A 25,325-nucleotide genomic window follows, 5' to 3' on the forward strand; every position below is an offset into this window, starting at 1 on the left:
TCAACGAAAATAACTTCTTCGAATTAAGACTTGCGGCAGGCGAAGCTTACGGCTTGCTATTGCAAGCGCTAACGGGTGAGACTCGAAAGAGGTGGCGATATGTACAAGTATATGAAATTTTAAGTAACATTATATCGTACAGAATCACACGTTTAAGCTGCATCAAAATATAAAAACGACATTAAAAAATGCGAGTGAAAATTTTTGAACACAGAACAAAGTTCTTTATTGAGACTTGCAAAATTAAGTTGAGAATATCCAGCACATTTCTAGCCGAAACCGAACAAATGCTTGAACGTTGCTCCTTTCTTTCACACATAAGACATAAGATGCATTTTTATTATAGATGCAAGTGTTAAGTATATTTGAACAAAATTGAGAGACAAATATTTGCACGAGTCTACATGATATTTATTGAGTGGATTTCGTGTTACCCTCAAATTTGCGGCACAAATTCAATGAAGCGTGGATCATTAATTGCAGGCGGTGATATGAAAATTAATGTTAGATAATTTTTATAGATAGTTATGAGGATCTTTTATACGGAGAACAGCATCATAAACGCTTATTTGTAAACCTGCTAACAGTTCCAACAGATTTAGTAAACATGATCGAAATTAACCCCAACAAATGAAACGATTAAATTAGATTAAACCATTGACAGTTCTTTGCGTCATAGCCCATCACACAACACTGGTAAAAACAAGAAAATAAGCTTTAGAGTGACGCATTGGTCGACTATCATATGCTTTATAGCAAAGCGTTGTGTGGTGATAACACATGATAAATAATATCAAATTAATACACGTAATAAATTAATATCAAAAGTAATTATGTTATAGAAACGATAGTGTTAAATTCGTCACCAGCCACTGATTTGGTAATTAAAAGCTGTTCATAGAGTTGGCGCTGACAAACTGGCGCTGCTCCACTAGATCAGAACTTGTCATGTTACCGTATGCTTAAAATTTTATACAGCACCCAACCTTAATCTCAATGGCCCACAATCTGGCTCACAAACATAATAAAATAATATATTTTATGCGCCGGCAAGATCCGAGAGTTGAAGTCGTGTCACGCCAATTATACGCCGTTATGGGTGATCCCCATTACAGAGACGCTATAATTGTCGTTCTAATGAAAAATGTACGCTTGGTGAACGAAATTACGGAGCTGTGTTCTGTCTGCGCGTGGTCACAGCTCAGGTTAATTGGTCTAGGGGCCGTAAAATCAAAACTCGCCTAAATATATGTAGAGGGCAATTTCTAGTATACGATTCGTGAGTTTAGGTTGAAAAGCTATTAGTGATTGGTAGACGAAGTTACGAGCTCGTATCCATTTTTGACAGTCCAGACACACTTGTCTTCTATTCAATACCGCGAGTATCGTAGAGTTGCAGCGGTATACGATGCATACGAGTCGCAATATTAAGGGAATTTCATGCCGGAAGGTACCTTCATTTAGCAACGCCTAAATAACCCAAGAATAAACATTAGAACCATAATTATGTGTGCAGGAAAAGGGAGGAAATTGCGTCCTCGCGAACAGTTTGTGGGCGCACACTTGCTCGGCTGCGGCGCGCGAGAGGCCACGTCTGACTCGACCGACTGCACACTGCAAACTGCTGGCCCTGTACACTGTACACTCATCTGCACTGCCATTCTGATGGCTGTGCACTGCTACTAAGCTCTGTACCGCCGCACTCTTGGCAATGAACTGTCACAAAATAAGTGCCGTACAACTACCTAACTGGCTATGCACTATCACACTTTGAGTGGATTTGCCACACAGCTTCTCTGCAACGAATAGCAGCGTTTGTGTGAAAAAAAAAAAACACGGCTGATGTTACACTCTGCCGGCACATATACACTTTCATGAATTTAGCGCTTGAGCGACGCACAGCCGCTCTACACTGGCAAACAGCACCTCTGCATTGAAACACAGCTTGTCAACACTGCCACACAGCTTGTCAACACTGCCACACAGCTTGTCAACACTGCCACACAGCTTGTCAACACTGCCACACAGCTTGCCAACACTGCCACACAGCTTGTCAACACTGCCACACAGCTTGTCAACACTTATACACACATATTCCTTTCAATGATTTGCATGCAGCAACCTCTGCACATAGCACACTGATTGTGCTGCACAATTTCTGTGCTCTGATATTGTGCAGAGATTTTACGATGCTGGTTCAGCACTTCGAATAATAGCTCTGAGCTTCATAATTAGTACTTCGCAATAGCTCTGAATGTGCTTCAGAATAGATCTACATTTTTTCACAGCGGTGTTGCAATGCCACAGCGAGATTATATCACAAGAGATTCAAATTTCGGTGCAATTCTTCCGTGACGTTTGAATTAACGCTTCTAATTACATTTCTGTACAGTGCATATCCCAACTACCCTCATAACCTAAGGTTACAGTGTAATAAAAGCCCACAATTCAGGTATTTTTGCTTACTCGTGTTTATTTATTGGGCTAAGTTATTGACATCTGCGTTTCGTAATTTTTTGCCCGACATGAGACGCGTCGTGTTATAGACGAGACGTAATAGTCTCACGTACAAAGCTTCTGAGTGGCGACCGCAACTGGCCGGCACCAGTTTTAAAGACCACATATAATGGAGGTCACAGAAATTTACGTTATAAAATTGTTTTCAGAATTTTTCATCGCATCTCTTTGTTCCAATTCATTTTAGGAAAACTGGTCCGAAGCACTTAAGAGTCTAGTACATTCTTGTATAATGTTCACTTTACTCAGAATCCATCAATTTAAGGAAGGAGAAATTAAAAACGTACACAGTATCTTGCATTAATTTTTTCCTTACTTGAGGCTTATAATTTGACTCAACAGAACAGACATATGCCATAATACAGCTCAATCCAGCCACATACTATATCTTAAACACGAGAATGGAAGTTCTCCATAAACTCTAAGGACATACACCATTAGGTTTCACTAAACATTCATGGCACTAGGTCCGACTAGGAGGATGTCATTAAAGTGCAATCAATTAGAAACTCAGAAAAAATTAGACCAAGTGTAGGTAAAATCGTTATTTTTATTGCCTATTAATATTGTTAAAATATTCAATATATAAACATAAATATATATTTAAGCTCCAAGCACCGACGCGCCGATTCCATCATGTCTCTGCCATTCCATCATACGCTTTTTTCGATTTGGGGTTTTGATAAGATTAAATTATATCTATACTTATTACCTACTAAAGTCACTTGCAGCAAAATAACTGTCAAAATGTGTATATTTTTTACAGAAAAAATTTCCATAACCAAACATTGGCAGTATACGTAATAATGTCAATTCATTTCATTATTTAAATTATACTAATCAGTCCTCAGACCGCAAACTGGAAACATGACACTGAACATTTCCAAGAAGAGGAAAGTAGCCTGGTTCAGTGGTTGAGGCCCGCAAAGAAATGTGCTGGCATAAAAAATGAATCAAAAGAATGGCTCGAGGGCGCCATTAGCGGCCGTGACAGCGTGAAGGAGGAGCCGCGGCCGGATGCTCAAATTTACTCAACACAAACAGAAGAGAAGTGAAGATACCAGGAGATGAAGCGCGGCAACAGAAGAGAAGTGAAGATACCAGGAGATGAAGCGCGGCAACAGAAGAGGAGAAGATACCAGGAGATGAAGCGCGGCAACAGAAGAGAAGCGGAGATACCAGGAGATGAAGCGCGGCAGAAACGTTAACGAAGAATGAAGAGGAACAGGGCTAAGAAATAGGATGACGCGCTAATATATCACCGTGAAATATAAAGATGATTTATCAAATCAGAAATTAAATTGAACACTGCGTCACAGGAGGATCACGTTCGTTCTTGCTACTTTATCTAGTTTCCGAAAGTGAAGATACCATCTTGGGCAGTCTCAAGTCGACGTCAGGATGGAGGAGAGAACAATTATTATCGTATAAAAATTGTTTTCTCTGCATTGCTAATACGATTAATAAGTAATTCGATTGACTGCAGTACATATGAAGTAAGCATTTAAAACTACCAGGCTCCCCAAAGTAGACATTACAAGAAAATAACAAGATCAATAATTCAACACGCGATATTCGTTCTCAATTCTGATTCAGTGGGTTTTCACCGCCAGAATACACGTGGTGTAAATTCTGGGATATCAACATCGCCAAGATGAATGATATTTGGTTACTAATACAACATTTGAAGTGACAAACCTAACCTACGGACAAACCTAGACGCAAGGTTCTCATTGAAACGTTAGAATTCTTGAAACTAGTTAGCGTTAGCGAAATTTTTCACCAGATTATATTTTTCCTCGGTAATTTGATAGATGAAGTTTTAAAAAGCTACCAGTCTAACCAACTGCTCCCGCTTGACCAAATTTCATAGATGAGAGTGACAAAAATTTTGTCGACGTCATTGTACGGCAGAGAGTGACAGCGCGAGTCGACTTGAACACGTGTGATTTCATTCCAGTACTAAGCCCACATATACGTACGATAATAAATTGTTGGGCTTTCTTTAGCTAAAAGACATTTAGATCATAGTCTATGATTTAGACGTTTAGATATAAAATTAGATAGAATTTATATAAGAGGCTATGACGATGCAGTCATAGGCGTAAATTATATAAAAAATAAATTACAGGCCAATCAGCGACGCGTGTAACGTATAAACTATTCACAAGTTAGCGTATGTTTCTATTCAATTTTGTACGTATTTATTTGTCCCGCACTATCCCTCTCTGAATAATATCTAGGTATAGGACGAAAGAGAAAATTTTTCATACAAATTATATCAGGAAGTTACACATTTACAAAATGACTTTTCATGCGTGATTTATGTGAGCGCTTTTAAATAAAAAGGTACAGCAATAGCCCCAGCTGAAAAATTTAAAGACCCTCATTTATACGCGGTAAATAGGAAGAAAGGCCGCATTTACCGAAGTGTCAGACAAACACAAATGCGCTCACAAATCTGCACTACATACAACGCAAGTAAATTAAAACCTCTCATAAAATAAGAAGTGATTGCATTCAGTAGTTCTTTAAATTTTAGCGTAGATTTAGTGAGGATATAATGTATCTGAAGACCCTGTTATTTGACAAACACTTGTACTTTCATGGTTCCTTTTACTGAAAATGCGGCGCTCATATACAATTTAAACTATAAATATAATACCTTGCGTTACATACAATTTAAACGGAAAATATGATTAAAAATAAAAATCAACTTGTTGATTGTACAAAATAGAGACAATAAATGTTTAAAGTGGGAGAGCACGTCTCGTTCAGACGTGACGTTAATATGAGGGAGGGTAATATGAGGGACGGTAATATGAGGGACGGTAATATGAGGGACGGTGATATGAGGGACGGTAATATGAGGGACGGTAATATGAGGGACGGTAATATGAGGGACGGTAATATGAGGGGCGGTAATATGAGGGGACATGACGCGGTGTGAGGGGTGTAAGGTTTGCTACCGAAAGAGCCGCACCTTCGCCTTTGCGTCGCTGAGTTACTCGGCTTTTTCAAGCCAGCCTAAAAAAATGTGTTCAGGTTAATAGCTTCGAGGAGCGCTTGGCAGCGTCCACAATTAGCGCTGCCGTCGCTCTCTCAAACTAACGAAAACGGGGAGAACTTCTGTGTTATAAACCATGACGCGATACTGCGATAACGCGATACTGTGATAACGTAATACTACTGCAATGCAGCGATCCTACATTAACGCGATACTGCCATAACGCGATCCTACGATAACTCAAAATCTCAGCAGTTCACTTATTGAATAATTAGCCTTACATCACGCATTTTCGTTCGATAAATTACCGCATATTCATGTCACTCACGTCAGTTTGACCTACGATAACTCAAGATATCAAGGGTACAACAATCGAAAATAGTTACTATACTAATTCGTAACTCCACATGCAGCCCATCACCTGAACCCACTAATCAAAGACGAGAAATATACCGCTACGCGTACTTCGGCAGCAATGTGTACTTTAGCGACATTCGATAGTTCGTCCCCTGACGATTAGATAGGAATAAAATGAACGCGTTAATTGTAAGTACGGTATATATTTCGGTAACGTAATATATAAAAGAAACATATAATTAAAATATAGTATACATAATAAATTGACGTGTTAAATTGTTAGTACGGTAAATGAAAAATAGAAATGAAGACCAAGAGTTACAGTGTGAGCATGCAAAGTATGAAGATGAAGGCGAAGCGCTGACCGCGGCACGCGTGGCTGACGAGACGCGGCGCACAGAAGCCGCGGCGCCGCTACCGTCGCTCCCTGAGGCCTCGCAGCGACCAGTAAACCTGACGCATTCCTGGCATGCCTCTGCAACCTTGGTGGCTGTACCAACCCTGGTGGCTGTACCAACCCTGGTGGCTGTACCAACCTTGGTGGCTGTACCAACCCTGGTGGCTGTACCACGCAACCCTGGTGGCTGTACCAACCCTGGTGGCTGTACCACACAACCCTGGTGACTGTACCAACCCTGGTGGCTGTACCGACCCTGGTGGCTGTACCATGCAACCCTGGTGGCTGTGCCAACCCTGGTGGCTGTACCACGCAACCCTGGTGGCTGTAGCACGCAACCCTGGTGGCTGTACCACGCAACCCTGGTGGCTGTACCACGCAACCCTGGTGGCTGTACCATACAACCCTGGTGGCTGTACCATGCAACCCTGGTGGCTGTACCATACAACCCTGGTGGCTGTACCACTCAACCCTGGTGGCTGTACCATACAACCCTGGTGGCTGTACCACACAACCCTGGTGGCTGTACCACGCAATCCTGGTGGCTGTACCGCGCAACCCAGGCGACAACACGACGCAAGGGAAATTTCATCAAAAGGAAATCCTCAAAAACTGCAGGAAATTTCTCAAAAGAACCCATTTTTTGTTTGTCATTCCAGATCAGTTGGTCTAGCGCCGTCAACCGCGTGCAATACATTGCGTCTATGTCGTCCAGTTGAATAATTACTCACTAAATTAAGACGAGAAAGCGCATGGTCAATGTCAAGCAAAAGAAATTACAGCGTGGATCACGAAGCCGCGACCGGCACTCAAATAATTAACTTAATTGCGTTCAGTAATTGAACAACGTCGCCGATCAGTAATTGAAGTAACGTCTGTCCTATCAGCCCACCCATGCCGGCCACGCCACGAATAATTGTCGCTCGCTGGGCCATCGAATCGCCGTCCACTTGCTATAGCTTCGTTAGGATGGCATCGGCAGCAGGGGATGCACGGGCTTATTGTTACATTACCAGAAATACACAATAGCTGATCACTCAAGTTACACCGATTGTTAAAGTTAAACACAAGTCCTAAAAAACAGATAATCCAGTTAAACAGATAATCCAGTTAAAGAGATAATCCAGTTAAAGAAATTAACCAGTTAAAGAGATTAACCAGTTCAACAGATTAACAAGTTAAACAGATTAACATGTTAAACAGATTAACCAGTTGAACAGATTAACCAGTTAAACAGATTAACCAGTTAAACAGATTAACCAGTTAAAACAGATTAACCAGTTAAACAGATTAACCAGTTAAACAGATTAACCAGTTAAACAGAATAACAAGTTGAATAGATTAACCAGTTAAACATATTAACCAGTTTAACAGTTTAACCAGTTAAACAGATTAACCAGTTAAACATATTAACCAGTTTAACAGTTTAACCAGTTAAAACAGATTAACTAATTAAACAGATTAACCAGTTAAACAGAAGCCTTCAAAAACAGATCAGCAAAGTTAGACAGATGGCCAAAGTTAAACAGACCTGCATCAAAAACAGATTACCAAAGTTAAGCTCGTTGCCAAAGTTGAACTGATGTCTACAAAAGTTAAATGTTCACTAGAATTACCAACGATGAATAATCTTGAAAAATGTTATTTACTGTCTTTTTTAAATGTTATTCATTGAAGACTTACTCAATTTTTGAAATTTGGTTCAACTATCCTAATTAATTCGTTATTATACACTGAAAATATATGAGTNAAGAATAGAGTCGCTGACGAAGCTCTGCACTAGTCTTAAGATGTAGAATAGAGTCACTGACGACGCTCTGCACTTGTGTGACGATGCAGACTATATTCGCTCTGCACTAGTGTGACGATGCACACTAGAGACGAAGCTCTGCACTAGTGTGACGATGCAGACTATAGTCGCCCTGCACTAGTCTGCAACGAAGGGCATGCCCGTTGGGTTACAGACGACGCTGTGGTAATGAGTGCAATCACCACAACCATAAAATTTTGACGGCTGCAGATTTTTTTAGACGTTTTTATTGTGATTCTGTTATTCCGATGACCTTCCTCGGAGCAGTTTGTTCCCGTTTTCTATGTTGTACTAAATGCACTCTTTTATGACCAACAAGTTTCGTTGACCTTCCATAAAAAAAATCTAAAGGGAAATGTTTTGTGAATTCTTGATAATGTGGCGTAGCTCTAAGTGGTCATAAGATAGAAGAGGCATAATTTCTGAACTATTTCATGGTCAGTGACCACGCCAAGTTACTGGTAGAAGTTCTAAGCATGGGACGATTAAGCGGTCGGAATCAAACTATCCCATATCGGTGTTTTCGTAACAACAGTAAAATAAAGAATGTGGCTCTTTGTTCGGGGGATTGTAAGGAATGAAAACTCGTAGATGATGGTAATTGTTTCTGAAAACAAAGAATGAAAAATTTGAACTGCGTTGAGGGTAGTCGAAATTATAAACAATCAAGGAACATAATCGTGGTAAACAAATAATAAAATAATCATAACGAACGTAAATAATAACGTACCAAATTGCTGAACAATCTAGGGCGAGTTTGGTTGGAGACAGAGTTTTACCTGAGCTCCTTGACTCTGGTCTTACCTAAAAGTTCTAAATCTTATGTGCACGTGAGAAGTATGCTCCGTAAAAAATTTTTACAATGACAAAATGTGCAAAATACTCCTGCCAAATATATCAGTATTCTCAGACATACTTATTTCACTGCTCAAATTGATCAATGAGTTTTTGGCTTTTTGCTATCGTATGATTAATCTTTATAAAAAAATTTATTAAATCTGAGAACAGGAACGTGGCTGCGGGCACCAAGTGCATAAGAAATTAACCACGTAAACTATATCATATAAATGAGGTACTAAAAAGACGAGCAAAAAATCGTTTTCTACAAGAGACGGACGGTTGGCCGGCCTTGGGTTTGCCCGAGGCAAGGCACAAGGGAATTTGTCCGGCAGCGACAGCCACATCGCGTCATCCGTCCAACCGAAAACATGGCTGCGCCTGTCAACCTTGTTTACTCACATTATTCTAGACTTTAACCGTAGAATCCATTGCTTTTTGTTTGATTAATAATCGCGATTAACTTTTGGATAAGATAATGCATTGATGGCGACTCACAAGCATCGCGGGATAAATCAGACTATTCTTCCTGATACAATTAGTCAAAGCATAGATTTTTCTTCGTTTTTTTCCTAAGTGACCTCAACGCACGTGTCGCATAAAGCATCGCTCGCTCCTTTAAATCATGTCGCCGCAAGTCGAATGAGATCCAAGAGGCGTAGCGCATAATTAGTGTGACGCGTCAAGTCATTCGACATAAATCAAAATAATTCACATATGAAAACCACGAAAAACATTTGAAGTACAATTTCGTTTCACCTCAGACGTAAAATAGACGAATTCTGTAGTTTGAATGTGATGTGATGAAGCTTCAGGCCTGTGAAGTTAACAGGTCCGCAAGAAGAGAGGACGTGCCGATGCTGTGGTGACATTCTTGCAGGACCGGCTAGGGCCTGGGGCGCGGCGCTATCGCCATTGTCATCTGACGCCTGCTGCGCGCCTACAACTTTATAATGTGCTAAACTGGGTCCACACATCATCACTTAATATCATTAATTGAATTGAAGGCATCCTCCTGCGGCTGCGCTTTATTGCTCAGGTGGGGCAGTCCCTGAAAAGCCATTGCTTGCTTGGTGCGAAAACATCTCCTCTGCCTTCTATACTCGAGAATGGGACAAGGTAAGTTCAATGTTGGATCTCGAAACTCCTTTAAATCCATCGAATTCTTATTCGCAGCCTGAGGACAATGAATTAGCTCACGATATTCAATTAGCGAGAGAACGTTTAATTGATGGTAGTTACAAAGATTCGCCAACTAACAAAATATGGCAAGATCGGTGTTTATAGTTTCGTTACTTCAAAGAAATAAACATAAAATGAACTACGAGGCACAATACAAAACTAATAAGGTCATGCGTGCAATAAACCAAAGCGCTGGCTAAATCATACAGATTAAGAAAGCTGGAAACTAAGTGGAAGACCGGCAGGTATTACGTGCTCTGTGCTACGGTGAAGAGGATGAAATGCCGCTACACGTAAATCGTCTGGTGTTCAGTTGAAGTACAGCCGATTCAATTGCAATAATATTCCTTAATCATTTTCAGTTGTATTTATTCATAAAATTTGACATAATTTACGAAATTGGAAACAATATTCACTTGAAGAATCGCCGTATAGCATCTTCGAAACCGAGAGATTTTGTGCTTGCGAAGTTTAGATGGAAAGCCCTTATGATAACAACGGACCTTCTAGTGTGCTACTATATCTAGTATGGTTCGTACTAAAAAGTTTTGTTGTTGTCAGTTTTTCTTGAAAGTTTCCTGTTAAGTTATTACTGATTTCCTTACTCAATTTCATGCATTTGGAAAAAAGATTGTAAACAAGTTTTCGGCATCGTGAATAGATATATCTCCTAAACTAATTCTCATGTTTGAAAAGCTCTAATAATATATGATTCCAATGTCCGTGATAACGCCCGCGAAAGATTTCCCAAAGTAACTGCGGGCAATTGATGGTAGATTTAACTTAATAGACAGTTTTTTTAATCCAGCTCCCGAGAGTACCGGAACTGCTCACATCAACGGTTTCGAGAGCGTTTCGTTGTATATCGATGTCGAGTTTCTTGTTCACAACTATAGTCGGTCAGAATTAAGTCCCGAGGTTGTTTTTTTTTTTCACACGAGAGTTACGTTGTAAAAATATGAGTTTAACTGTTTTAACAATGACCACTTGACAAAACAGTTCATGGATTACCAATTCTGAAGTTATTTTTTGGTGATTTTGTCGTTAAAACGATGAATCATTCACAGTTTGAAGCCACCAGATGCATAAACATTGACTAGGGAACTATATTGCAAGAATTACAACAAAAACAATTAGTTATACAGCGAACTGCTTAATTGTCATTAGTCAATCAAGGTTTTGCACGGGTGATCGCTCTTTCGATTGAGCGTTAACTCGACATCGTGAGAAAGGAGAACTTTCACGTTGGAAATTCTGAGAAATTATTTTTACGACAGCGACAATTGCTGCGATAAAAATTGCTACTGCTTTGCATCAGCCCCGCAGCATCGCAATTGTTCAGGTTTTCAAGGAAGGAGTAATGATAGGTTAATGAGAGCAATAACTCTAAAAGCATCCGATTGGGTAAAACGATTAAATTTATGACATGAGTGCTTCAACGGGAAGCTTTGAAGCCAATGCGTGAAGCGTCTAAAAGCAATAAGATAGCACCCAGCCTGCAGCGGCCTAAGCACCTTAGTTTTTTGTAACAACTATCTTTAATGAGAGCATAGAATTCTAAATGCCTGAACCCTCACTAAAACCGGACCACTTAAAGCTTCGCTCGAATCTACTCCACAGCGGAGGCTGTCGTAGGTTCATTCCTATTCCTAAGATCGGCACTAATTTCTATGCTACATCTCGAACGTCAAATTGCCCGACAGGCCATTAAGGTCTGGCACAATCAGTCATACGCAAATTAGACTTAGCAAAGAGTTATTTTTCGAAGTCTGTTCAATTACAAAGTAAGAGATACTACTGTGCAACGAGTGTTTTGCTTCTGAATCTCGTTGTTAAGAATGGCACGCAGGGTAATCGTTCCTTGGAGCAAGGAACTGCACAGGCGACGTGCGAGAACGAAGCTGCAGCTGCAAAAAGAATTCGATCGAGAGGCCCGAAGACCAGCAAGGTGAATGGCTTCCGCGGATAACCGAGCCTGGCATCCACTCTCCCTGTCTCCTTGCCAATCACGAACGCAACCCTGCCAACCTACTTACAAATATCGAGAACCACTTACGAGAAGACGGCAATTCGTCAATTCCGGTTACACCGCACACATGTCCATGACGGGAAGCACCAATAAAAAAGCAACGTCATTTTTCCTCTACTTGCCTCAAGTATCAAAAAAGAAGCAGGACGAAATTACACTGATATGTCTGTTCAAATCGTGAAAAAATACATGTATGGACAACGAAAGTTTAGGGTACTCTGAAAACAGTTATTCTCATTTCATTCAATTAATTCAAAAATCCTATACTTTCGTTAAAATCTCCATCAATACTAAAACTATATGATGAAGCCCTCGTATGCGATTTATGTTCAGGATTATTATGATCCGCTACCAGGTTGAAGCTACCAATTCAAAACTGGGTTATTACACCGGCAGAAAATGTTTCAAAAGTGATATTATCCAGCATTATAAGACAATCAGCAGCAGCACTAGCACCAGCATTGTAACACCTGCAGCAGTAGCACGAGCACCAGCACCAGTACAAGTTCAAGCACCACAACCAAGAGCAGCATCAACACCATCACTCGCACCAGCCAAATCGAGCGCTGAATCCACCAAGGTCGAAGAGCCAACCTTCCTCCAGCACTGCTATCGATGCACCGGCTTACGACTACTCTAAAATAAATAGCCGTCGCACCAATCGAAATGCGTGGTCACAAAACGGATGGCCGCCAATGACGCGGCTAAAAGTTCAAAAAGTGTGGTCTCTTACTTAATAATATTTCTCAAGTCATAACTACCTCGATTATTTAGACATCATCCTTAAATGGTATTTCATATCAGCCGTTTATTATCTTACCAATTAGTAACTTTTAACTGGCTTTTCCACACAGCAATAGAAAAAGACTATATCTTATGAGAACAATTGATGCACGCACGAGTGAGAGCATTCAAAACAGCAATGAGCGAGAGTTCGGACAAAGTTTCATTTATACGAGGAACAGGCAGGACTTTGTTTATGTGTTCTGATGTTCCTGCATTAATACCAATCTGGACGAAACGAGCATTTCAAACGGGAAACTCACATTCGTCAATTCAACTCGACGTAATCTCCTTGTCCTAAGGAAAGAAAGAAAAAACCGACACACGACAATGTATAGAAGAACACATTCGCATGTTAGTTATTTTTCATCGAATACAAGTAAAGCACGTATACCTACACCATGTTCCTACACGATGTGAGGGCGTGATGGTCAGATGTGATACAGGCACAGAAAGAAAAAGAAGAAAGCAGAGAAATAAAGAGAAGAGAGAGAGATCTTGTCATCATCGAAAGTCGACACATCGAGCTGAAGGTGTAGCAAAAGTTTTTCTGGTATGCAGGGATATCGCTAATGACTGAGGTGCTATCCTTTACGAGGGCAATAAGTCATTGTCGTAATTGCAGTGATCCCAAACCTATCTCATACGCTGCCTCTCTATGGCTTAACATCTAATGACATTGTAGCTCCGTAGCTCAGTCATTACGCCCTGCGACACAGAGACTGCCACGGCCGGTCCCACTGCTCACAGCCACCATTGCAATAACACGCTCACGACACTGCAACCTCTCTAGTGATACATGCAACCAGCTCATCCATTCATTTCTCAGTTATCGCACTTCTTCATATTAAATGCGCTTACTATTAATTCTTCTATGCAAATTGATAGGCGCAACCTTGGTAGTATCAGAGATATCTGGACTTTACCTTTGTCTTCTATTGTAACTCAAATTCGCATAAATTATTAATTTTGGTATAACTGCAGTGTAACTGCAAGTGTATTGTAATTACATCAAGTAGTTTTCTATCTCTGGCGGCCTTTATAATTCAATTTACAGCAATTCATTAGCATTCTTCAAAAAACTGATGAATAATAGAATCAATGAATCGTGCATTAATATAGTCTATATAGGCCACAAAGTATTCATAACTTGAAAGAGAGCGAAATCTCGACGAAGTGGAAGTAAAATTTCACAAACATTTTCACTCATGGTTTTTATCGTGCAAGAAATTTTCTTCGCATGCCGAAAACATTCTTGCAACCAAAGTCGGGCCTTTTGATTCTCGTTTATAACTTTAGTCCGGTGCAGTAAATGTGAAATTTGTCGCAAAGTGTTCGGGTTAACAAGATTAAATGTTTTTCTTATAGAAATCATGAAGAATCTATGTGCAAGTATTAGAGAGTATTTAGGTAACATTCCTTGTTAATTGGCCGCTGACTTGGCAAGAAAAGTTACGGCCAGCGTCGACTTGGTAGGCTCTAAGTCACCCACACGGCGCTATTCGTAACTGTCACCAATTTCCCGACGAACGGATGGAGAGCATCATGAATCATAGCCCCCAAGGCTGCTGGCAATGACAGGGTCGCGCTCTACAGTGACAGAGATGGTGGCGCTCTACAGTGACAGAGATGGTCGCGCTCTGCAGTGACAGAGATGGTCGCGCTCTACAGTGACAGAGATGGTCGCGCTCTACAGTGACAGAGATGGTCGCGCTCTACAGTGACAGAGATGGTGGCGCTCTACAGTGACAGAGATGGTCGCGACTCTACAGTGACAGAGATGGTGGCGCTCTACAGTGACAGAGATGGTGGCGCTCTACAGTGACAGAGATGGTGGCGCTCTACAGTGACAGAGATGGTCGCAGGTTCAAGTTTCGGTCCACTCGCTCCAGGAGGATGGAAAGTCCACCGAGTCTTGGGATTAGATAAATTTGATCTGAGTCTTGTCTGATGCCGTCACTCAATGAAACACTATAAAATGATCGAGTTATACTATACGTCAAGCATATTTTCTAAATAGTGCTTGTCGTTTACAGGCACCACCAAGCATTTTTTATACGGTGTCATTTTTATACCAATGTATTTACATCCAAAAATTCCTACTATGAGCCAATGATAATTCAATATTCTAGTTGAAATACTTGATGAATCTAATTGAAAATGAAAGTGAAGAATTTCTGAACAATGTAAGAATTTCGAGGTTACATGCAAGCTTCTGCAGAAAAATCCTTTAGCATTTAGTTCCAAAGTAGGTATTTATTAAAAGTACGATAATTTAATAACAGAACTTATTAGCATCTTGCAAAGCATTTGAAATTTTACCAACTAACTTTCTTATTTTAAATAAATGTTTATTGACGTTTCATTTGTTAGACGTTTTTCGTGTGTTTGAAACTTCTTTTTTAATGTTTTATCATCGTGAAGGAGTAAATTTATAGAAATGTCTACATCCCCATGAAATGTACAAGAGCCTGGTTATGTCGGGATGATCTTCACACATGTCAACGCACCACGAAGAGAAGATGTATTGAAAAATTCACTATACGTACGGCACGAAATCCAAGAATTGTTTTGAGAAGTCATGCTCATTCCTGCTTGAACATTTTATAAGCAAAAATTAATTAAATATGCGAATAATAACTTCTTTGCTCGACGTCTATATAATTACCTATTAAATTCTATTTAGATTCTAAATTTAATTTCAGTGAGAATTTAACTTGTAAATTTTAGTCAAAGGTGAAGTTTAAAAGTTATTATATCTACAGTACAAAAAAGCCGACGGAACTAATTAGTCAAGCCTCGCCATGCGATCTTTTGAGTCGAAAAGCGACCTCTAGCGAAATTCAAAAAAGTTCTACACCAGGGAAAAGCATCTCAGCATCTAAGGGGTAATTCGCAAAATAGAAAACAAGAATTTCACAGCATTAATTCTTCCATCTAATGTTAGATAATCGATTTCTAGTAAAATGTTTTGAGAAAAAAAACGCTGTTACTTGGGTTGGACTAAACTCATTTTATAACCAGAAAAATACCCATTTGAGACCGACGAAGCTAGAGACTGGAGAAATATTCATTCTTCCACACTATATGAAAAACAATGACAATAAATTTCACCAGCCGGGCCCGTGAAATGTTACTAAAACTTGGAAGAAGCGTTGAAGAAAATTGGAAATGTATAGAGTCTCGCATAACACTTGCTGAACTAAGTCTCGCTTATGCATTTTATGCATGAACAAAGAATATACATTTCTGTGCAGAGGCAGTGCAGACGCTGAGGCCGCGCATTGTTACGAGGTGAAGAAAACACGCGCTTCAGAAATGAAAGTCGGCGAGCGTCCCGAACAAAGGCATCTGCATACCAATGCATCTGAGAGCCTCGTCACGTGGCTACGAAATAAAAATTTAACGGAGTTAGTAAAACTTGTATTGCGAGGATAAATTCATTTATCCAGAAACCAGTGTGGAACTAGAAGGAATATATATAGAACGAAATTGTTCAAGTGTGAGTCATTGTCAAATGATTTGCATCGATAAAGTCACGTTTTGAAGAAAAAATTTAGCGTTCATGGACATCAATAGAATATGAAATATTAATAATAGAATCATTCACAAATATATAATATTCACAGTGCGAGGAGAAAATTGAAGAACTCTACAAAGAGAAGCCACGCCGAAGTAGGAAATAATAATTAACAAAATATTTCGAAGCAATTATAAATAAAGTACAAGCAATTTTTTTTCATTTGCGGTATAAAATCATCACATCTTTAAGATTTCACCCTGCTCGTAGGTACGGACGATATATTTTGCTTCTGTGTAATCTTTTTCGAGCGCTTGCAAGCTCATTCTGAGATGATCCAAGCAATTTCCTGATAGGATGAAGAGCTTTCTAATCACCCACTGCAGACCCAGGAAACCTGGCCTGTTCCATGCAGGCTTTGGATGACGCGATGAACTCAATCATTGGACGCAGGACAACTGCCGCGTCGATCTCGCATCCAATCACATCTACGAACCACCACTAATAATTCGCAGGATAACTCTTAAATTATTATATATTATATCGATGAAAGGAAAAATAACATTCAATCAATGCAAATGCTATAATATAGATGCGTCATGCATGTTATGTGACAGTGTAAATAAGCGACACGATTTATGAAGTGGACTTCGGGTTTGATATAAGTACGAGTTTTACTGTGTCAACCGTGAACACTGAAAAACCTTTCAATGCGGTAACATTTTTGTGAACTAAAAAACAATCAACTGAAATATTTCATTCATTGAATGTGTTTGCGTACCACGTGTATTTCTATCGCGTATCGTTAAAAGTGAATCTTACAATTCTACTCTAACAAAATCGAACTCGGAAATAAGCCTGGTGACTTGCCAAGTTTATATGCCTCGCACAGACGAAATTATCTTATCAAACTGTTGAACGGAATTACTTCAAATTGTATCTCACCATGAATAAAAATAAGTAATGCCCCGCAAAAATATTTCCAAAGAAACTTAAATGAAAAATATTTCTGAAATAATATTTTCACAGCAAAAATCAAGTAATATATTTTTAATACAATGGATATAGTATTGTACAGCAAATAAGGAAGTTTAAATAACGAAATCTTATGAGGCAAACATTATCCCGAAAGCGAAGCTTCACGACGTCAGCAACGCTGTACTCGAGTGAGGCAAGCTATGGCTTCTCCTCATTCGTTTACGGAAGTCGATAATTTACTGAAGCCTGCGTCGCTTTCTATCTCAGGTATATCTTGGGGAGGCATTATAGGCTCGGTGTAGGGGCAGGCCATGTGGCAAAAGGTATCGGTCTTCACAGCTGAACAATTACAGACTCATGGATGGCCGTAGCCAGGATAGATACCTTGTACGGCTGATAGGCAGTGTTCAGAAGTGTCTTAGTGCATTAATCTTTGGTCGACTCGCTTCATTGCGGTGAGATTCTACTTCTTAGCCCTGAACAATGGTTGTAACTCATCGTTGCTTGAAAACAACACTCATTTATTTGCTTTGGTAACATGCCTAACACATCAGGACAAAAAATCGCTTTCAAGGTCTTAAAGTTGATGATAGACAACAAACAGGAAAGAAGGACCAATAATTCTTGAACATCTGACAAACTTGCCAAGCTCGATTTATTTACTGGCCTAATGAAGACATGTTCATAAATAAAGTGTCACTCAGAAACAAGAGTTTTATAGTAAATACTGATTCAATGGAGATTGCCCAGGTAGTAGCAGACGGTTTATTAATAATTTTGGTACGGGATCGCAGCCATCTTGATATCATCGAAAAAGCAAGGAAAAAGAGCGTTTGAAAAGAATAAGAAGCACCAGCGGGGTGTAACTATGCTTTCATGACAGTGGCTAACGGGAGGACAGGTTTTCTAGCGTGAAAATCAGGAGTGAAATTTGTGAGACCCGAGAGACACAAGCGCCACACCCTGACGGGGCAGCGTGCAGCCCTGGGGCTGTGGCAGAAACAACAGCAAATGCAGGGAATAACAGCACACGCATGCAGCACTATAAGCCTCAACAGGAGCAGTAAAGAAATAAATTATGCTGCAACTCTAGGTACGCCTCATCGTTCCCACACAATTGTTATCAAAGCACAAAACAGAATCCCAAACATTACATTAGTATCAAAACATCTCCATCGGTTAACCAGGACATTCGCATCGTCATCTGCAGCATCAGATATATCATCTCTTTCAACATCAGTCTTATAATGCAATGCAGCATCAGAGCTTCATAATCATAATCTTTGCATGATCTCCAACATCAAAGTATTAGTTCAGACATCAGAGCATCAACATCTTTATTATCACGCCATGATAATCATGATGGCCGCGGCACCAGCACTAGCATGTGAGCGGCGCGACAGTGTGTGCAGCAGAACCACAAATCAGCGTCAGGCTCGGTTTCTCTGCACTATCAAAGCGTTGATCATCGCACAACAGCAGGTTTGGGCGCCAGTTTGCTTCACTTTGGTACTTGGAGCTCTTGATAGAGACTCGCATTAACTGCCTTGATAAACTTGACAGTTTCCACTAGGAGCACATGATATGTCTGGGCTTATCGCGCCTCTCCCGTCTGCAGGCTTTTACTGTGTCAAAACTCCCTCGAAAATTATCTCATCAAACGAGAAATGTTGGCCATAACAGAAAAGGGAAAAGTTTGCCCTCAAGTTATTGGTACTGCGTCTTAGTTGCAATTTTATCAACCATACGTTCGTGAATTAATTCGTTTAATTTTAAACTTTAGAAATTTTAGAATTCCCAGATACCAGAACTTTCAAATTCTTCCATGAAAAGGAGCAAAACTTGATTTTCAGTTTATTCATTGCATATGAAAGCTTATTATCTGAACAGCTGTAAAATATTCGATATTCATGACAATTAATAATTAAGTTAAGTATAAAAATTCACAATTAAAATGGCTTTTCGGTATTTGTTTTGAAATATTTCGTTGGCAAAGAGATCTAACACCTAATAACGTCTGCAATAAATCAAGTCTGGCGCGTAATAATGAATGAAATCCCTTTTCGTGAGCCGAAAATCAGTTCGTAATCAATTCTGTTTCGAGATTCGGAATCAATCAGATCCTCATTTCCTTTTTTCTTTATATGTTTTCCCTCGACCTGAACCTTTTTTCGTCCGAAATACGCCATTTTGTCTGCTAAGCACGATACGCTTTCAAAACTCGATTAAAAAACTAAGCCATCAAAGTTAAGTCGAGGAAGATTAGACATAGAAATCAAACCGTTGGTTCAATCGTTCATCACGTTTTGTAAATTAACAATTTGTTTATTTTTATTCCCATTTGAAATATAATTTCAACAGGCATTCAACGACTATCGATTTTCATCAGAAAATAATTTATGACAGATAATAGACGAAAATAAATCATTCCCATGCAACGCGCAATTTCAAGCCTTAGCAACAAACCTTTGTATTCCATCTGATGCCAAATGAATACATTTTGAAGTCAGGTTTTGGACTGTTTAAATTCTATTGACATGTCAAAATCACTAATTCAAGTCGGTAAAATACTTAGATGAAAACAGAAGAAAAAGACTTACAAATTTGCCTGGGGTTTTAAAAAAAATGCCTCCGTTACCCAATCAACGACGGCTTTTCAAGCTAAGTTACAGACAAGAAATCGGCTCTACGTATCGGCCAAACTCACAAGAATAAAAATATTTAGAAGTAAACGACAAACATAATATTTTAGCATCAAATTTAACGTGTTAAAAACATTCAGGGACTCACCTTGGGCCACTTTGGGTTGAGATCCCTGGCTTTAGTGGCGTCTTGAAGAGCCTTCTGGAACTGCTGGAGTTTGATATGCGCTGCAGATCTGTTGCTGTAAAGAATGTGGTTCTGAGGGTCCAGTGCGATGGCCTCTGTATAGAGTGCCACGGCGGTGTCGAAGTCTCCAGCCTGGCACGCCGCGGTGCTCTCGTGTACCTTCTCTAAGAACAGGGCCTTGGAGCTCGCCGCGACCCCACTAACATTTTTATTGCAGTTCCCCCCGGAGTTGCCGGCTGCGTTACTCGAGGAGCAAGCGCCACTGCTAGTGGCGCTCGAGGAGGCATTGTTGTTGTTGTTATTGCAATTACCGGAGTTGCTGATGAAGTTGTTGCCGAGTTGACCACCACCACCCTGCACTAATCCGCTACCACTCGCGCCGTTACCACCGCTTGCACCAACATTGCGTTCTGTCTCACTGCCATCCAAGTCAAGCTGCAACGAAAATTAATCAATCGTTAATAAGTACCAAATGAAATTTATATTCGAGTTAGAATGCTCACAGACGCAAACAGTTTGATTAGAAAAAATCGCGACGTAATGAATGACTGATGAATGTTGTGGCACTACATGAACACAGCATTAAAATGACGTGAATTGAATTTGTGAAACTCCTCTCTGGAAATTAATTAACAGAAATGGTGTTTAAATTTAAGAATTTCTAACGTCACCAATAAAATCTGACTATGTCTTCAGCGGAGAAGGCACCATGGCTTCAACTTAATCAATCTGTTGAAATTTTCTTACCTTCTGTAGGCTCTTGCCGCTGCCACTCAGAAGTTTCTTTTTACGCATTTCCAGTCTTTCCATGACAGTATGAGCATGAAAACTACTTTAGCATAACCTTCATCTTCCAATTAAATAAGGATGTATAAATTATCCTTTTCACTCAATCTTATAGCAGGGATCAATCGAAAATTTTAATTTGAAAATTTTTGACCGAAAACGTACTATCTTCTTGCCTCCATGTACATAATTTTGCTGAAAGAAGATCAATTTAAAAAAAAATAATTACAAACAAGATATTTTTTTAGTTTTGCAAAGTCTCAAGTCTGAAAACTATAGAATTTCCGACAAAGCGCGCCCAGGCTGTGAGTATACACCAGAATTCACGCACGGTATAATGTACGTTTCGCACATGTAATTTATTTTAAAACTCAGACCTTCATCGTTCTATTATTTTTCGAATTCTGTTGAAGTGAGATGGCAAATCGTTGAATTTATCGCGGTTATCAATACCTTTGTCTATTCTTTGTTAATAATAATTTTCATTAAACGAATTGGGATATTGTAGGAGTGCCCGTTTCCATCCATGCTTTTAACAATAGAATAAAAGTTCCGGGTTTATCATGAACCGAAGTGGGCAAGCTGCAAGACAGCAACACAATCTCCACATTTCATCTCTGCTATAATTTTTTGCCAGTTGCCCGGGTATATACTAACACAACTGTTCTCGATAACACGATGCCCAGTCAAGAGAAACTATTTAACCATCATCACCACCACAAATCACTGCTCATTAAGGTTATGCACGCCTGTCTTCGTTATTTTATCCCGCAGTAATGGCTTACTGCGATGACCGAGGGAGGTTTTCATTAGGTTTAATTAACATATCGCCGTTGCGCTTAGCGGAGCCCTTAAATATACAATGCGAATACCAGACGACTCTGGACGTCAATCTTTAAGGGTGCAAAAGAAGCACCGCTCCTCGAGCGCTGCAGAATTTGTAGTAAGTGTATCACTACCTGGATATTTATTTGAAAGATGTAAGCCAACAGTCGCAACGTGAATTTGAATCTTAGAAACTTACGACTCATGTGGGAATGACTCCACAAAAATCACGGATAAAAACTAGGATAGGTAAATTAGACAACTAGTTAGTCGTTGGCAAATCAAGAATCGCGTCATATTAACACGTTACCGCGTAAATTCAGAATTATCATGCCAGTGTTTGATTTGTGCAGAGTACAACGAAAATAAAGGAGAAAATTTATCCAAAAGCCTCGACTCCATGATGATTACTCGCTGCAAAAGAATGCATGAATGTGAAAAAGTAAATGTAAAATACGTACATTTATAAATGATAAGAAATGAAGAAGTTAGGGAATCTGTTTTTTTTTTATAACTGAACCTTATACTGTCCGAGAATTTCTAGTACAGTTAGCATTATCGACCTACACTTTATATCGACATGACAGTAATGTCTGCCTTACGGAGTACATCGTCTTCGCTTCTAAAAATTTCTAACAATAGGCAGGCGACTTTCAATGGCCCACAAATTGGAATATTTTAGCTCCCTTGACGCTGAGACCATCTCGTGGGTGATTTGGGGTCACCAAGTTGAAAAATGTTAATGGTTCTCTTGCAGAACATCGAAATTTCCAATGGGTGTCCGTACTACGCGCATTTTTGCCTCACCTATAGCTACACGTTACAGAAATCTAATTGAATTGGGGCTTGTGCGTCATTTAGTGTCTTAAGTAATGACACGATAAGAAATTTTTTCTTCATCGTGTACGGAACTACATTATTAGAAAAAATCTCAATGACTAAAGCACAAATAATATACGTTTAAAAATTACTTTTTAAAGACAACACTTCCAAAGAATCCAGTGTCTCCAATCTTACAGATGTACAATGAATTTCTCATTTAATTTTCGAATATTAAAAAAATTACTTTTTCAACTTTTTAATATATAATTTTTTTAATATATAAATTTGTTTCAAAATTATTTATTCTATTAATTGATTCATGCATTGCTTCCGACTTCGCACAAGTGTGCAAAATTTCAGATCAATTAGACAGAGAAAAGTGTGTCAAATATCAGTTATAAGATTTGTAGCTGACAAAATTATTTTTTCAATTTTTTTAATATTGAAAAAAAAAATTATTTTCAAAATCATTTATTTTGACATTTGATTCATGCATTGTCTCCAACTTTACACAAGTGTGCAAAATTTCAGATCGATAGGATAAGTAGAAGTGTGTTAAATTTCGATTACAAGATTTGTAGCAGACAGACAGACAGACAGACAGACAAACAAACAAACAAACAAACAAACAAACAAACAAGAAGTGAAGTTAAAGAGAAGTGTTGTAAAAAAACATGATATTCCCTTTTAGCTTAACGAAATAATTTTTTTGGGGTGGGGGAGTGTAAAAGCTGCTACTTTATTAAAGGACGTGTAGTTAAGACTTTTCTGGATTGCGATCACATTCTACACTATCCTAAAAGGTTCACTTCCTTAACTTGAGACACTCAATGATTTCATCTTATTAGTTTTTTATAGTATTTTTATTTCATGCTCATCTGAGAAATTTGAGCAATCGATGATCCAGACGAGCGAGCGTCACGAGATGTGATAGCAATGTTGGACAGATACCAAAGGAGGTGGGACACAAGCATGACGGCAGGGTATATACGTATGCTATGGTGTATTCAGAGAGAACGCACGAAAACCGGAGACGCAATCTAAATGGAAATTTCTTCAACGAAAAAGTGAAGAATTTTTACGATTGACTGCTTTTATCAATGCCTAGAGAATCAAGTCATTAGTTAACGAATAGTGATTCTGTCCTTCTTCCAAATTATCATTCAATGTTCTGTTGGCTATTCATAATTAATTTGGGACCTGCCACTCTTGGCAGAATATCTTGACGCGACTATCAATGGCCTAACATCTGACAAATAAATATTTATTCAATTATTCTGTTTAAATCGCTAGTTCTCCAAAAAAATAAAATGAAAAGAAAACGCAAAGTAAATAAGTCAATGATTTTGTCTTTGTCGGAGAAGATACGGTGAACTTATTTTATGTTTTCTTTTATTTTAAGTTCTTATTGACAAATCAAAGAATGGATAAGCGTCAAAATAGATAAGGAGGATATAAATGGGTGTCAGTTTGTGAGCTTAAGTCAATATAAATTATCTAGACCTGTGTGAGCCACCATGTTTGCATTGTGATGGAATTCATGCATGTTAATTATCCCGTTCACAAGTTAATCCGTTATAAATCTTCCTGCAATTAAATTATCCCAACTCGTACTTTAGGCATCCAACAAATAACTAAATAACTTTTGTTTCGCATCAAAAGAAAGGCATTCAAATGCACTAGAAGCAGCACTTAACGAGTTCCTCAAAAGCACCGTGTGCCCTTAACTAAAGCCCCTTTCACACAGGGCAGGAGATACTGCCGCGTCAAAAATGCCGCGGCAGTATTTACAGCGCAATCTTTCACACGAGGCGCTTTTTACTGCTGGGATCTATCAGTCTTGCAGTGCTTTATGCACCATCAGTCCATCTCTATGTTTATGTAACAATATTTCTTTATGAAAATATATAAATGTGTAAATGATGTAAATACATCTCTATGGAAATACCTATATATTTTATGGAAAATATATCTTTTATAAAATATACCTCTATCACTTTAAGGAAATATATATTTAACAATGTATATCTTTATGTTTATGTAACAATATTTATGTACCGATATTTATGTTACAATATCAGTCTATAATCTATCAGTCTAGCAGTGCAGTTTATTATGCACCTAAAATACGGCCCCACTGTCTGCTGGGATCTGGCGTCAAAAACCGCCCAGTGTGAAAGATTACATTGAAAACCATTGCAAGCTAAACTGCGCGGCAAATCTACTGCCGCAGTTTTAGCAGGACAGACGCTGGCGTCAGGCGTCAAATTCTACGCCGCAGTAAAAGCAGTCGTGTGTGAACAGCAGTGCACATTTCGTATGTCCGCTAAGGTTCGGCAGTAAATACTGTCGGACGCTGGCAGTATTTACTGCCCTGTGTGAAAGGGGCCTAAAGCATTCACGACGTCGTCAATTACAATGTCGTAATAAGGCTGTCTGCTAACTGCCGCGGTAGCCTAGTGACGTAATAATGCGTAACTGGATTGAAATTACGGCATAAGAGAGCAAGACCAATTACTGTTGAGAATGGCTCAGTCTGGCCATCACGACTGCCCCGTGCACGCATGAATGGTTGACTATCCACCAGCCCCTGCCCCGACGACTGCTCTTCCGTAACGCGGGGCTCAGAGTTCAGCCTCACAAACT

At 39.3% G+C, this 25,325-nt stretch overlaps 1 protein-coding gene across 2 annotated transcripts in view; it reads right to left on the reverse strand.

The window, feature by feature from the left end:
• The window catches only part of LOC108681946 (tetratricopeptide repeat protein 28), a 75,122-nt gene that overhangs the window by 41,492 nt on the left and 8,305 nt on the right, over positions 1-25,325 (reverse strand). Inside the window, exons 1-2 of one of the 2 annotated variants that reach the window (XM_018171030.2) lie at positions 20,994-21,215; positions 20,208-20,681 (exon numbers count right to left, since the gene is read on the reverse strand). In XM_018171030.2, coding sequence (XP_018026519.1) covers positions 20,208-20,681; positions 20,994-21,056 — 537 coding nt within the window. In that variant the 5' untranslated portion in view covers positions 21,057-21,215. Of the gene's footprint in view, positions 1-20,207; positions 20,682-20,993; positions 21,216-25,325 lie in introns of those variants that run through there. The other variant, XM_018171031.2, reaches the window with a different exon arrangement.

This window comes from Hyalella azteca, unplaced genomic scaffold (assembly GCF_000764305.2).
Source record: "Hyalella azteca isolate HAZT.00-mixed unplaced genomic scaffold, Hazt_2.0.2 contig9456, whole genome shotgun sequence".
In the NCBI taxonomy this organism is placed as follows: domain Eukaryota; kingdom Metazoa; phylum Arthropoda; class Malacostraca; order Amphipoda; family Hyalellidae; genus Hyalella; species Hyalella azteca.